Source organism: Pelobates fuscus, chromosome 1, assembly GCF_036172605.1.
Source record: "Pelobates fuscus isolate aPelFus1 chromosome 1, aPelFus1.pri, whole genome shotgun sequence".
Classification (NCBI taxonomy): Eukaryota; Metazoa; Chordata; class Amphibia; order Anura; family Pelobatidae; genus Pelobates; species Pelobates fuscus.
This window is the reverse complement of record NC_086317.1, coordinates 300617083-300630189: the sequence shown is the minus strand read 5'-3', so window position 1 is coordinate 300630189 and position 13107 is coordinate 300617083. Positions and strand designations below refer to the sequence as shown.

At 38.9% G+C, this 13107-nt stretch overlaps 2 protein-coding genes across 2 annotated transcripts in view; one reads left to right on the top strand and one right to left on the bottom strand.

Moving 5' to 3' along the window:
• TASL (TLR adaptor interacting with endolysosomal SLC15A4) overlaps positions 1-13107 on the bottom strand; it is a 358686-nt gene that overhangs the window by 189370 nt on the left and 156209 nt on the right. The gene's annotated exons all lie outside the window — the stretch shown is intronic.
• LOC134569496 (repetitive organellar protein-like) overlaps positions 1143-13107 on the top strand; it is a 52152-nt gene continuing 40187 nt past the window's right edge. The window contains exons 1-2 of the mRNA XM_063428440.1: positions 1143-1350; positions 10802-11678. Of these exons, the coding sequence (XP_063284510.1) occupies positions 10899-11678 (780 nt within the window). The 5' untranslated portion in view covers positions 1143-1350; positions 10802-10898. The remainder of the gene's footprint in view (positions 1351-10801; positions 11679-13107) is intronic.

The following is a 13107-nucleotide window of genomic DNA, read 5'->3' as shown; positions in this document are numbered from 1 at the left end:
CCCCCTAGAGCCCGGCGGGAGTGGGACCCACAGGGTGGGGGGGACCCAAAGACCCTATAGAGCCAGGAAAACGAGTTTGTTTTAGTGGCACTATAGTGGTCCTTTAAGTCTATTCTTTCTTAAGCCCTCTTTCAGGAAAGCAATTTGCCTGTGTGAATTTGACGGAATGAAAGTCGCTTGTTTGAATTAACCTGTTTGAATTGGCCTGTGTGAATTAACCTGTGTGAATTCCCCTGTTTGAATTCGCCAGTATGCAATTCATTGGAAAATTTCAAATTTTGCCCCGAATGTAATTGAACCTAATGAGCATTCAAATTTTGGAAATTTTATATTCCAAAAAAGGTGAGCATTAGATTCAAGTAAATATGGTATTTATATTATGCATATTTTCAGTACACTGATTGGCCTATTTCTCTCCCTTATTTGTTCATCCAAATTTTTTTTCCAAAATTGCATGGTTGAAATTCATCCAAACTGAAATGCCACATGAATTTTGGACCACTTGCAGAAAAAGTGTTTTTTTGACAAATCAATTCAGTTGAACTAAATTTGTTTTTGTCATGCGCAAATCTAGCTACAAGTAATTTTCTTTGTTTCCATATCCTGTACTATATGGGGAGGCAAGTTAAGTAATTGCTGTAAGTCTTATTTTTGTTGCACGTTCAAATTGCTTATACAGTGACAGCTTGACATAAATTGTAATCATTTTTTCTTTGGAGCTTTCTCAACATTCTACGTGGAAGAAAGTGTTTTTCTTTTTTTAAGTGCTCAGTAATAAAAGGGTTAATGGGGGACATGTATAAAAAGATGCATTCAATCAGTCCAGCAGTATGTATTTTGTGTATATACGTTTAAAAAAAGATATAAAATATAGTTTGTCGGTATACATGCCCAGCATACATCCTATTTCTAAATCATGTCTGTTGTACACACCCTATGAATTAACAGCTTGGAAAGAAACGTAAGCAAATAATGGATACGATATCAGCTGTGCAGTAGGTTACAATAAGCTTGTGGCCTGAGGCTGTTTGCTTACAGTAGTACACTGTTACCTAGCTCTTTGTTTATATACGCTGTAACAAAAGACGTTTAAACCTGCGTTACCACTTTAAAGGCCAACTCTTCCCTCTCTTTTTTTACATTTCGTTGTTTTTATATGGACAGCATCCTTCTATAACAGACACCTCTACCTGTTTTTATAGAAGTTGTCAGTTACGTAGGAGGTGCTTCAGTATCCCTGTCTTACAGAACATCCAGAGCTTCACTAAGGATCAGCCTGCAGACCTCTTATGATTGGAATTTATCATATTAATTAACATTTCCCTTCTTAGAAGACACGTCTCCAAGTAGGTATGTTGGCGTGTATATTTTTACCGTTTACTATAAGTTATTATTATAAAGCTGCAGTATAGAGTCATGTGGGTAAAGTAAGAGAGCCCTTGGCAACAGGCAATCCTTGAAAAGGATTTATTCATTTATTTATTCATTTGTTAATATTTTTAAGCTACTAAATAGTTTTTGTGCAGCTTTAAGCTAGTTGTAAAACGAGTGCCAGTTTACGGTGTAAAGTCACAGAATATTGTACAGTATGTAAAACAGTTACATTACAAAAACTTCTGATCTCTATCCCTTCTGAGTGAAGGGGTAAGTATAGAATGTATTTATTACATAACAACCTGCCCAAAGAGTCCAATACTCAGTCATTATGATGATATATAAAAATATTTTTTATAGTTTTTTTTATTTATTTATTCCACCAAAAAATCACTATAGTGCTCGGTGCTTGTCCAGCCAAGAATACAAAAATTGCAAAAAGTTATATTTTATATAAGTCTTTGGAGTGCTATCCTTTGCAATTTTTTTTTTGTGTGTGTGTGTGTGTGTGTATGTGTATATATATGTGTGTGTGTGTGTGTATGTATATATATATATATATATATATATTGTAGATTGGATTAGCCATATAAGTCCAGTAGACAAGATGTGATTTTACTGCAATACTCCAAATACTTGGCATCCTATATATAAAAGCATATTTAATAAAAACTTCACTCCTCTATATTCATGATTCTCTCAGCCTCATTCCATTTCTCATGTTCATTCACTCACCCCTTCTTATTTCATCTCTCCTCCATGTGTTATTCCATCTCAATTCCTACTCTCGTTTCTCCTTATTCTATTTCTCATTTTCACCACTACCTCCTTTCTCCTTAGTCCTCTTCTCTTGTCTCTCCCAATTCAGTCTCCACCAACACCCTTTCAATTTCTCATACTGTCTTGTCCTCATTTTCTCTGCTGCAGTACCAATATTATCCAGTATGTGGTTTTACTAAATCCTTTAACCAGATTTTCACTACAGAGTACTTTTTTGTAGGTTGTTCAAGTTCACATTAAAGGGGTTATTTACTAACGTTAGAATTCAAAGGACATTTAAGGTGAATTTAAAATTTAAGTTATAAATATTTGACCTGAAAAAGCCCCCTAAGGTAGCTATGCTTTCAGTGCAGCCACTGTGGCCTTAAATCTGGAGAATTTTCAAAGTTTGGATACTTTGGCATTAAATGTTTACTCCAACTTAAAACCAGTGTTTTCATGAAACACACTGGTTTTAGTTAAAGTAACCCTTTCTGAAATTGTCTGGGCAAAAAGGAAATAAATGAAAAACTAGCAGGGTCATTCACTGAAGTGAGAATTCAAAGTAAATTTGAAATTTAACCCCTTAAGGACCAAACATCTGGAATAAAAGGGAATCGTGACATGTCACACATGCCACGTGTCCTTAAGGGGTTAAGGTAAAAATAGCTGAGCTTCAAAAATACTCTAAGTCAACTATGCTCTAAGTTTGGCTACCCTGAACTTAAATTTGAAATTCACATTGAATTCTTACTTTGTAAATAACTATGTAAGTGTTTTAATAAAAGAGCGCTGCTAAAATTCTGTTGCAACGTTTTCCATTAATACTTCAAATGGTCTTGTTTTGCTTGAATTAATTATCCCTTCTGTGTATAATGTATGTAATCGATGAATTATGTATTATGTGTTTTGTTCTGTGTATTCAGTACACTAGTGATATTCCTCTGTGTGTTTTGTATCTGTGGTGTATTTGTGTATCATTATTTAGAATGTGTGGATTAGGGCTACAGGATCCACAATAGCGTCTGTGGTATTGCCAGATATTACTAAAGCATGAATACTTCTGCCTTCTTGGCCAAAGTGTTCAATTTTCATTTTAACACATTTCAGCCAATGGTTTTATAGATGGTTGTTTAATAGCACAATGTATGAAATTATAGTGAAAATGTGGATGAATGAATGAAAATCCTGCAGCTGGTCATTTGTGATAGAATGTTGGTAATAAATCTGTGAGGGCTGCAGTCAGTAACATGTAGATGGTAGTCATCAACGCTTTTGTAGTACACATTATAACATGCAATTACAATAACAACATTGTCTCTCTAGTGTGTGATTAACATTTGGTGAGTGATAGAGATAATATAGAGCTGGACATCTTGATAAGTGCCATACTGCACCCATCACTGCTCAAAACTGAATCTCTGCATCATACATTATAAAGTCAGAGGTAGAATTTATTGGGTCAGCGATTATATTGCTAGCACTAAACATGATATATATATATATATATATATAGAGTCAGTGTAAGTTATGTGTGCCTGCATAAACATCTGTTAGTATACCTTCCAAGGGTCCTTATTTAGAGTCCCAATCTCCCTGCCCCTCTTTTATATCCTAATCTCCCTCTTTTCTAGGAGCTCCATATTGTTGGTGTGTCCGAGTGTATAACAGCGCTCCACAGCAATAATACGCACAGTAATGTGTCTTAAAACTACAATGAATGTGTTTAAATAAAGATACATTGTTCTTGTTAATTTCACATTACTTGCATAAATTGTTATTCATCAGTTACATAAAATTTCAAAACAGCCCCGCCTTTGGTCACACACCCCACTCACACCCCTAAAATTAAAGTGTGTCTATTTGAAATGTAGAGAGGTATGTGTCGACATACAGTAATTGTAATGCAATCCTCATAGTCTGTACTTGGTCCAAAGTCTTTGTGGCTCCTGTGATGAAAGTTTACCCTCCAGCTTTAAATGACTGAACAGACAAAAGACAAATTAGACTTATAAAGGGTCAGTTAAAATAACATTGCCCAGTGCATTTGTGTGCACATAAATGGTTAACCTATATGGACTCTTTAAAAACAGGAACTGTAGATTGGGACTTTTAAGGTTAATCCTTGCTGGCATCTAAAGGGTTAAAAGAGAATCACAAAGGGTGAATGTAGTGGGTGAAATGTTTATTTCATTTGAGATATTGCATTTGGAGTGGAAGGATTGGAGGAGTTAATTCTGTGCATGTCCTACTGTTTGAATTGCGATACCCTGTCTCATGTTTCTATGATCAGGAAATGTTGGCACATGTGGCTTTTATAACATACACAAGTACCTTTCCCAGAGAATTACAGTGGCAACAATGTCATGTATGCCCACTGACTTTTTGAGGCATGTCTCTTAAGCCTCTGGTGCATAGAATATATGTCCTTTATATGGTGGATGGCTTAGAGGGTACCTTCTTCATTACAGTGAGAGCTTCTTTCTTATATTACCCTCTCGCAGTATACTCAAAGAATTCACTTCCAACGCTCTTAACTGTTTGCTCAAAATAGCACAGGCATCTTGGCCAGTGTGGCACTGCAGTTTCCCATTACACATAGTTTTACTTGTCTGCCATTTTTGACACAATGAACTGTATAAATATTCTTACTGTTCAATGACTGAGTTGTCATCACCCATTTCTAAGAGTTGTCTATTCATTGGTTATGAGGTTGGCAGAGCGATTTATCACTCCATCCAATGGTCGTGGGGTTCCTCTGAAGAAACCTTGTCCACCAGACAAGTAGTGCTGATGTCCCTTCCCCATGCCCTACAGTAGCTCCTGGAGAGCATGGGGAAGGGACAGATGCAGTGGCAGGATCATGTTTGGATCCAAAGTTGGAGTTAAAATATACATACAATATAATATAATGAAGCATACCACCTGCACATCTAATTATGCACACACAAAAAAATGATCATCTATATGTGCACCATATGAATGAACAATATCACATCTAATTTAGTTTTTTTACATTCGTCATTTGCTATATATGCAACATAATAAATAAGAGACCCCACAATAACTGGAATTCACAGTGTCCAATAAATGGACAACATCATCCCAGAACAACCCCATACTACCCTTCTCAAGTGCCGAAAATAAAAAATTCCCAAAGTAGGCATGAAGCTAGATAAAGTAAGATTTCTCTACTTTTGCACTCTGTCTAATGCTTTAAGTTGGTGCCATTTTTTTCAAAGTTTATTGATTCAAAAGCTGTATACAACAAAGTCAAAAAGACTTTGAGGCAATCATTCCGATCACCATGTTCCCGGGTGTTTCCTTTCCTCATACTCCCTCGCTCCCTTACACTCAACTACATCGGACACTGTCCATGCATTGACGGGCATGATTATCCGTTGCTATCACCATGCTCTTCCACTCTCTCGTAAACCCCAGCATCTGAGGTCAGCTATTAAAGTTAGTGGAACCAGGTCTCCTGGTATTTCTGCGAAGTTGGTGCAATTTTAACCACTTCAAAGGTGGTACAATTTCTGACCACATCAGAATTGTTTTTGGAAACTTTTAATTGAGAAAGATTAAAAAAATAAAAAAATTCAGACATCTTATCAGATGGATTGATTTGACACATCCTACATCATTGCCACTAACATGGATTATCGATATGTCCAGTGAAGGCCAAACCAATTGACATTTTCGGACCAAGTCCAAAATTTCATGTAGCCTCAAGCCCCTGACTCCTTTCCAAAATTAAAAATTCAGTTCATTAGCTTTAGATTCGGCTCTTCATTGCCAATCCTATACAGAATGAATGACTTGTGAATTTACATTTTTGAAAACCCAAATGATGGAGGCAAGTTTGCAAAATTCACAAAATATTGAAATCATGTTCATGGAGTAGTCAATACGTGAATGAGTAAAGGCTCCTCAAGCTTTGGTGTAATGGCCATAAATTCCATAGTAATCGCCACAGGGAAAACCTCATTTCCAGGAGTGTTATACAGGTTAATTAATTTTCCCTTTCCCAGCTGATCTACCTTAGATAATCTCAATAAAGTAAATAAACTATCCTTTTCCAAAACAATATCTTTTATCTTAAGGCCTGGTATTCAATCTTTACCCCGGGAAACTACTCACTAACCCGCAATGCTACAAACATGCTAAAACACATGCTTCTTTAAACAAAAGCAGACCATCTGCAATTGCTAATTGGCAAAGTAACGTATAAGTAATTGGACTTCTGCATTTTGGAGCGGCTACTAAAAGTAGCCGCGTAGTAGATGTTTAATGAAAAATGCTTTAACTACGACAGTTTTTCTCAGCAATATAATAAATTACAGCAATCTTTCTATCTATTACTGACCTGCTTCATCCCTTATTCAACAAATGCACTATAAACTAAAATGTTAATTCCAAAGACCTATGAAATGGATCTTGTAGAACTTCATTGCAAAGATGATACCATTCATTCCAGGCAATACATTCTTTGTACCATCTGCTAACACTCTCATCAACATTGACCTGGATGCTCGGAAATTAATTTCCACAGGTAGTCTGGCAGTTCCACCCTGTAATGCTCTGCCTCTGGTACCAACGTCTGGAAACTATGAAACTGGAAATGAGAGAGCATCTGCTATGCTATTATCCACACCAGCAATATGCTGTGCTCCAACCAGTTGTTTTGCTTTTAAGCAAAGAAAAACAAGATTCCACAACAAGTTATTCACAAGGTTACATTTGGAATGCATAGAGTTGATGACGTTTCCTACAGACAAATTGTCACAATGAAATAAAAGTATTTTATTCTTAGTCATCACCCCCAAACTACCAACCTAACCACAGTTGGAAACCACTCAAGGAGTTCCAAGTTATTTGTTAAACCTTGAGAAATTCATAGTTCAGGACATCTTTTGGCACCACACTTATTCCAAAAGATACCAAAATCCACCTTACAAGCCACATCTACAAAAGAACTTCAGAACCTCATTCAATTCAAAATATTCTTATAAAACTGGAATTCCATTCTGTCTCAAAAACATATGCCATACCTATAAATCTCTCTTAATCTCTTTAGCCATCCTGCATGCCAGTGTAGCTACTATTTTTCTGCACAAGTAAGTACTATTCTTCAAAAATCAAGCCCACAGGAGCACTGAAGGTTCTGGATATGCTGGGCTCTGGATTTTCATTGCATAAAGCATTGGACACAGGGCCGGCGCAACCGTAAGGTGACCTAGGCATTCACCTAGAGCCGCCCCCCTCAGCGCCAGGCAGATCCTCCAGGTGTCCGAAACTGTCCTAAAATCGCTATGGCAGAGCAGGCACCTGCTTACCCTGATGGCAGGTGCCTGCTCTGCCAATGAATGCTGGAGCAGAAGAGGCAGGCAAGCGGCGAGGGAAGCTCTTCTTGCAGCTTCCCACTCCTCAATCGCGCGACCTCTGTGATGCTGGGAGACGGAATATGACGTTATTCCAGCCCAGCATACTAAACAGCATGCTGGAGGAGTGAGGAGCAGCCCCCCACTGGACCCCAGGTAGGTAAGGAGGCTGGATGTCTGAGTCTGTGTGTCAGTGAGTGTTTGACTGTCAGTGAGTGTGTTTGTGTGTGCGTGCGTGTCTGTCAGTTATTGAGTGTCAGTGAGTGTTTGACTGTCAGTGAGTGTGTTTGTGTGTGTGTGTGTGTGTGTGTGTATCTGTCAGTTATTGAGTGTCTGTCAGTGAGTGTCTACCTGTGTGTGTGTGCCTGTCAGTGAGTGAGTGTCTGCCTGTGTGTGTGTCTGTCAGTGAGTGAGTGTTTGACTGTCAGTGTGTGTGTGTCTGTCAGTGAGTGAGTGTGTGTTTGTGTGTCTGTCAGTGAGTGAGTGTGTGTTTGTGTGTCTGTCAGTGAGTGAGTGTATGTAAGTGTGTGTCTGTCTGTCTGTCAGTGTGTGTGTGTCAGTGAGTGTATGTATGTCAGTGAGTGTATGTATGTCAGTGAGTGTCTGCCTGTGTGTATGTCTGTCAGTGAGTGAGTATATGTATGTCAGTGAGTGTCTGTGTGTGTTTCTGTCTGTCAGTGAGTGACTGCACATCTGTCAGTGAGTGAGTGTGTGTCTGTGTGTGACATGAGGGAGCGGCAAAATGGATCTTTGCCTAGGGTGGCAGAAATCCTTACACCGGACCTGATTGGACCCCTCTCTATCTTCTCTGCCATCTGGAAAATATCACAAACAGCGTAGCCACTCTTCTCCTCCTGGCGTCTTCACTCGATCCAGCAGCTGGCTCAGAAGCTGATCCATCACTTTGCTCTAATTTGGTGCCTTCTCTCTATATTGCACCTATTTCCCTCCCCTACTTTTACCCTGTCAGGTAACAACTTGCCTGGCTACCTCACTGCTCACCTAACTAGATACTTGCAAAACTGCCCAGAGATGGCTAATCTGCCCAGCTACCTGATTTGTCACTAACGTTTGTCAATCAGCTGCAACTCCTGCACGTGATGTCACAAGGTTAAGTGCCTGTGTCGTTTCATTCTCACTGAGCATTTGTCTGACTAATGAAAATGGCTGACCAGTGACCACCAGTGGTTTTATGACCACAGATAGCCCATCCTTGCGATCGACGTTTCTTTGACCTTTTAGGCATTTAATCTGCTTGAGGTTCATAAGGGTTAAGCGAACAGAAAATTGAGAGCTAAAGAATGTGAAAACAGCAACTAGCCTTCTTACTGTTTTGGTCTACAAAATGAATGTTAAAACACTTCATATTTCTATCGTGAATGTTTATGAAAACTGATAACCCATCATTTAGACCAAGATTAGCTAGGGATAGACAATGGAAAACTTGCTGCTTTAGAGCAGAATACTATACTAATTGTGCATGGATTCAGAGCATGTCTTCTACCTAGTTTCTTTTCTCGTAGTGTGAAACACATAATACTCACGCATTGTATTTCCATCTCATTCACATTGCTGCATATTTCAGAAATGAAGAATAGTAATGGCACTTATCCCAGCAGTAAGTGCTAATTATGCCACATTTTCTACACTTTTTGTGTTTATGGCTGAAAATATGTGGAATTCACTTAAAACATATTCATTAGCCCTTATGCTAAAGCTATTCTACATGGTAGCAATGAATACAAATTGCTGGATCCTGCTGTTTATGGAATACAGTGAAATAGTAGTGGCCATTTTCTGTTTACAACAAATATTTCTCTATAGCTTTTTATTCTTTATCTTTGGCTGGCTTAGCCCGGCATGGGAGCTTCATATTTACTTTCTTTTATGTTTTTCTTCGATCATTCCTGTTTAATATCCCATGTGTTCGTTTTAAATCTAATTAGCCAACTGCCCCCACAGAGCTTATGCCTGCATGTATTATAATACAATTGCACCTTCATATTTGTTGACATAAAATTAGGACAACTACAAATATGGTCGTTTGCCCTGAATTCATTTGCATCTATAAGGATGAAGTAAGCAACAGGCCAAGTCTGTTATCAAAACCCTTTCTTATGGATTAAACTGTTTCAATAAACTTTATATAAAATGTTTAATGATTATTATGCACAAAGCTATCTTGGTCTGATGTCTTTTTGCCTGCTAAATTAAATTTGCAATGCTTAACAACACCGGGTACCTATTTATCAAATAGCTGTTCTCCATAAAATGAAATAGCTTTTTTTTTATTAATACAACATAAATTATAGCTATTCATTTGAATACAGTGGTATTATATGCACTACTGCATGACAGATTGTATATCAGTGCACTCACTGTATCCACACACTGTGACCAATGGCAATTGCTTGTTATAGTAACATTATGCAAGGGCCGAAACAATCCGTAAGTCACACTTCTGCCAAGGTTAAGAAGCTAATGAAACTCTACGTAGTTTGTCTTATTTCAGGGGAACTGGGGCATGCTAAATTATGCCTCATCAAATTTAATGTAGTCCTCTGAAGCTTTTCAATTTAGGGGTGTAACAGCCTAAGGGATGCATTTCATTAATAGCACCATAAAAATTCAACAACTTTCTCACATCGATTAGAAAGTGCTGTTCGGCTGCGGCCAAGCTGGTTGAAACCCCTCCTTGATGTTGTAGTGTGACATTATAACAGGAGCTGGATTTTTGTTTTTATTCCACACCTCCTTTTGGAGCATAGCATTACTCAGATTGGAATGATGACAGTTAAATAGTTGCTTGACTTGATGGGCTTAAGTCAGGCTATATTCCTATGCATCTATGTAACTCTGTATCATCCCTTTCTTACCATTGGTAATAGCTCTGCAAAACTGAGAAATACTCTGAGCCAGTAAATAGTTTGAGGAGAAGGAGCCAAGGCTTTTTAGGGAATACCAAGAAGTAGAGTTCCTCAATATTTCACATCAGCTTGGTTACATTATATATTAAAATGAAATATTTGTAAACAATATCTACATCAATTAAAAGGGGCTACTTTCAGTTAAACATTAGGGTTACACCTTAAAGAATAAAATAAGAAAATGACATATTAAGACAAATAATCAATTGTAGAACACACAACAGTATTTGTGTATTTTTCACATTCTTCTTAATTAAACTTACAGATTCTGTCATTGCTACATTAAAGTATAAGGAGTCAATAAAATGAGCATGGAATATTTCGATTTTTTTTCTATATTTGGATGTTTTTGTTTTTCAGTTCTTTTCCAGTTCTTGCTGACGTCATCCATTTTATAGATCGCCATTGGCACTAACGAATAATTAGGGCCCAGAACATTTGGAATCCACACTTGACAATGGAAAACAATCCAGGATTGAGCAGGACTAATGAGAACCCTGATGTAACTCAGCGAAAATCTGGATTTACAGATTCAAATTGGCTGCACAACTCTGGATATGACCAATCAATCAACTCAGATCGTACTTGGTATCCTGAGATCACTAATATTGAATACCATTTAGGTGATCTGCATGGAATCGATGAAATACCTAGAGAAGAAAATAAAGTGAATGCCCTAACATATTATAAATATGGAATAGGAGGTTCCGTTGAAAGCATATTTTCTCAGACCTCTGGTCAGACTAGTGAATGGCCAATGTTGAGGCCGAGCAAGTCTCAAGATGCACTTAGTTTTACACACCAGGGCTGTGCAGATAATAAGCCTAATGAGTCCAAATGTCCAGATATTGTTGATGATGTAGTGGGAGATGAACTTATCTTACCTTATCAAAACCAGAACATAACAGCCTGTAGATCCAAACATTTAGCAACACATCCTTCACCACCCTTCACACAATTTCACACTACTTTAGCAGCTGAAAGGAAGTCAAATCCCAAATTCATAGCAGAAAATATTTCCAAAGATAAGGAGACACAAGACTGTGAAAGTCAAACAGTCCTCCAACCAGTACAAAGAGTAGGGCAGGAACCCAACGCAATTGAAAAAGAAACATCGTCTTCCTCATTTACCAGGATGAAAGAGAAAAACTTCACAGTTTTGAAATCAGCTTCTGCACAGCCAAAGAAAATACATTTTATACATTCTTCTGAAGAATTGGATTCAAGTAATTTGCAGGTAACATCACTCATATTTCAAGGTTCCATTGCAGATACATGAACTTTTGCACAACTGATATAGAAAATAACTTCAGGAGAATTTAAGATTCTGTTCCGCCTAGACAAAATAGCACTTACTAAGCATATTTTTTTTACTCTAGTTTTGTAAATACATAACAGCAGTTTTTGTAAACATATCCCTGGCTCCTCCTGGAGCCAAATGACTGCAAGCAGGTATTGACCATACTTGAGAAAATACTATTGGAGTGATAATCTGTATTGACATGATAGTGAAACATGTTTGGCCCAACATTTTTCAACAATAATAGTGATTATACTTAGAGGGGAAGTCGCATAGTAGTTATATTGCATAAAGCCTCAGCGTCCTTCTGCAATCAACAGACTGTCCACATCCCTGCTACATTTATAATGTTGAAGTTTTAATTCTGCATTATCAATGCAGTTAAGATGGAACTGGTCCCAGAGGCGGCTCTCTAAATAGGTGGTTTAGGCGGCCGCCTAAGACCTTGAGCTGGCTGGGGCCTCGGGGCCTCGCGGCCTCCTAAACCGCCTTAGGGCAGACTGTGTCTGGTCGACCCGACACGAGGAAGGGGCCGGCGGCTTGCTCAGTATGCCGCCGGGTGCAAGGCCCCTCCTGTCTGCCCAGCCAGCAATCGCAGACACCTGTCTGCAGCTTCGCAGTGTGCAGAGCTGCATACCATGTGTGTCGCGAGAACTGGATAATCAGAGCGTTGCCGCGGGTTACCAAAGCAATGCTCTGACGGGTCTCGCGAGATACATGGTCTGCAGCTCTGCGGAGCTGCAGACCAGATATAATGGCCATCGGCCCACCAGGGAGCCCACACTGGACCACCAGGGAATAAAAAAGGTATTTAGTCTCCCCATCACCCCCCTCTCCCTCTCACCATTACCCCTTGTCCCTCTTACCATCACCCCCCACACCATCACCCTAATCTCCCTCCATGGGCGTAGGAACCCCCAAAAATCTGGGGGGATAGCATTTTTACTCGCCGGGTATATTCTTATTCCGTAAAGTAGGAGTTGTTTATCCCATTGTACAGCGCTACGGAATTTGCAGTCGCTATATAAATGATTAAATAATAACATTAAAGGGTCACTACAGGGAAGGGGTTTTACTTACCCGGATACAGCGCCGGGATCCTCCTGATTAGAACCACCCCTACCCTTCCCATGAATATTAGAACCACCCCTACCCCTTCCATGCACAAAATAACCCCACCTACCCCTTCCACGCATATTAACGCCCTCCCCTTTCCATGCATATTAGTACCCCCTAAACCCTTCCATGCATATTAGAACCCACCCTACCCCTTCCATTCATATTAGTACTCCCCTAATCCCTTCCAATAAATTTTCTACCTCCCCCTCCTCCCATCCATATTAGTAGCCCCCCAAACCCTTCCAAT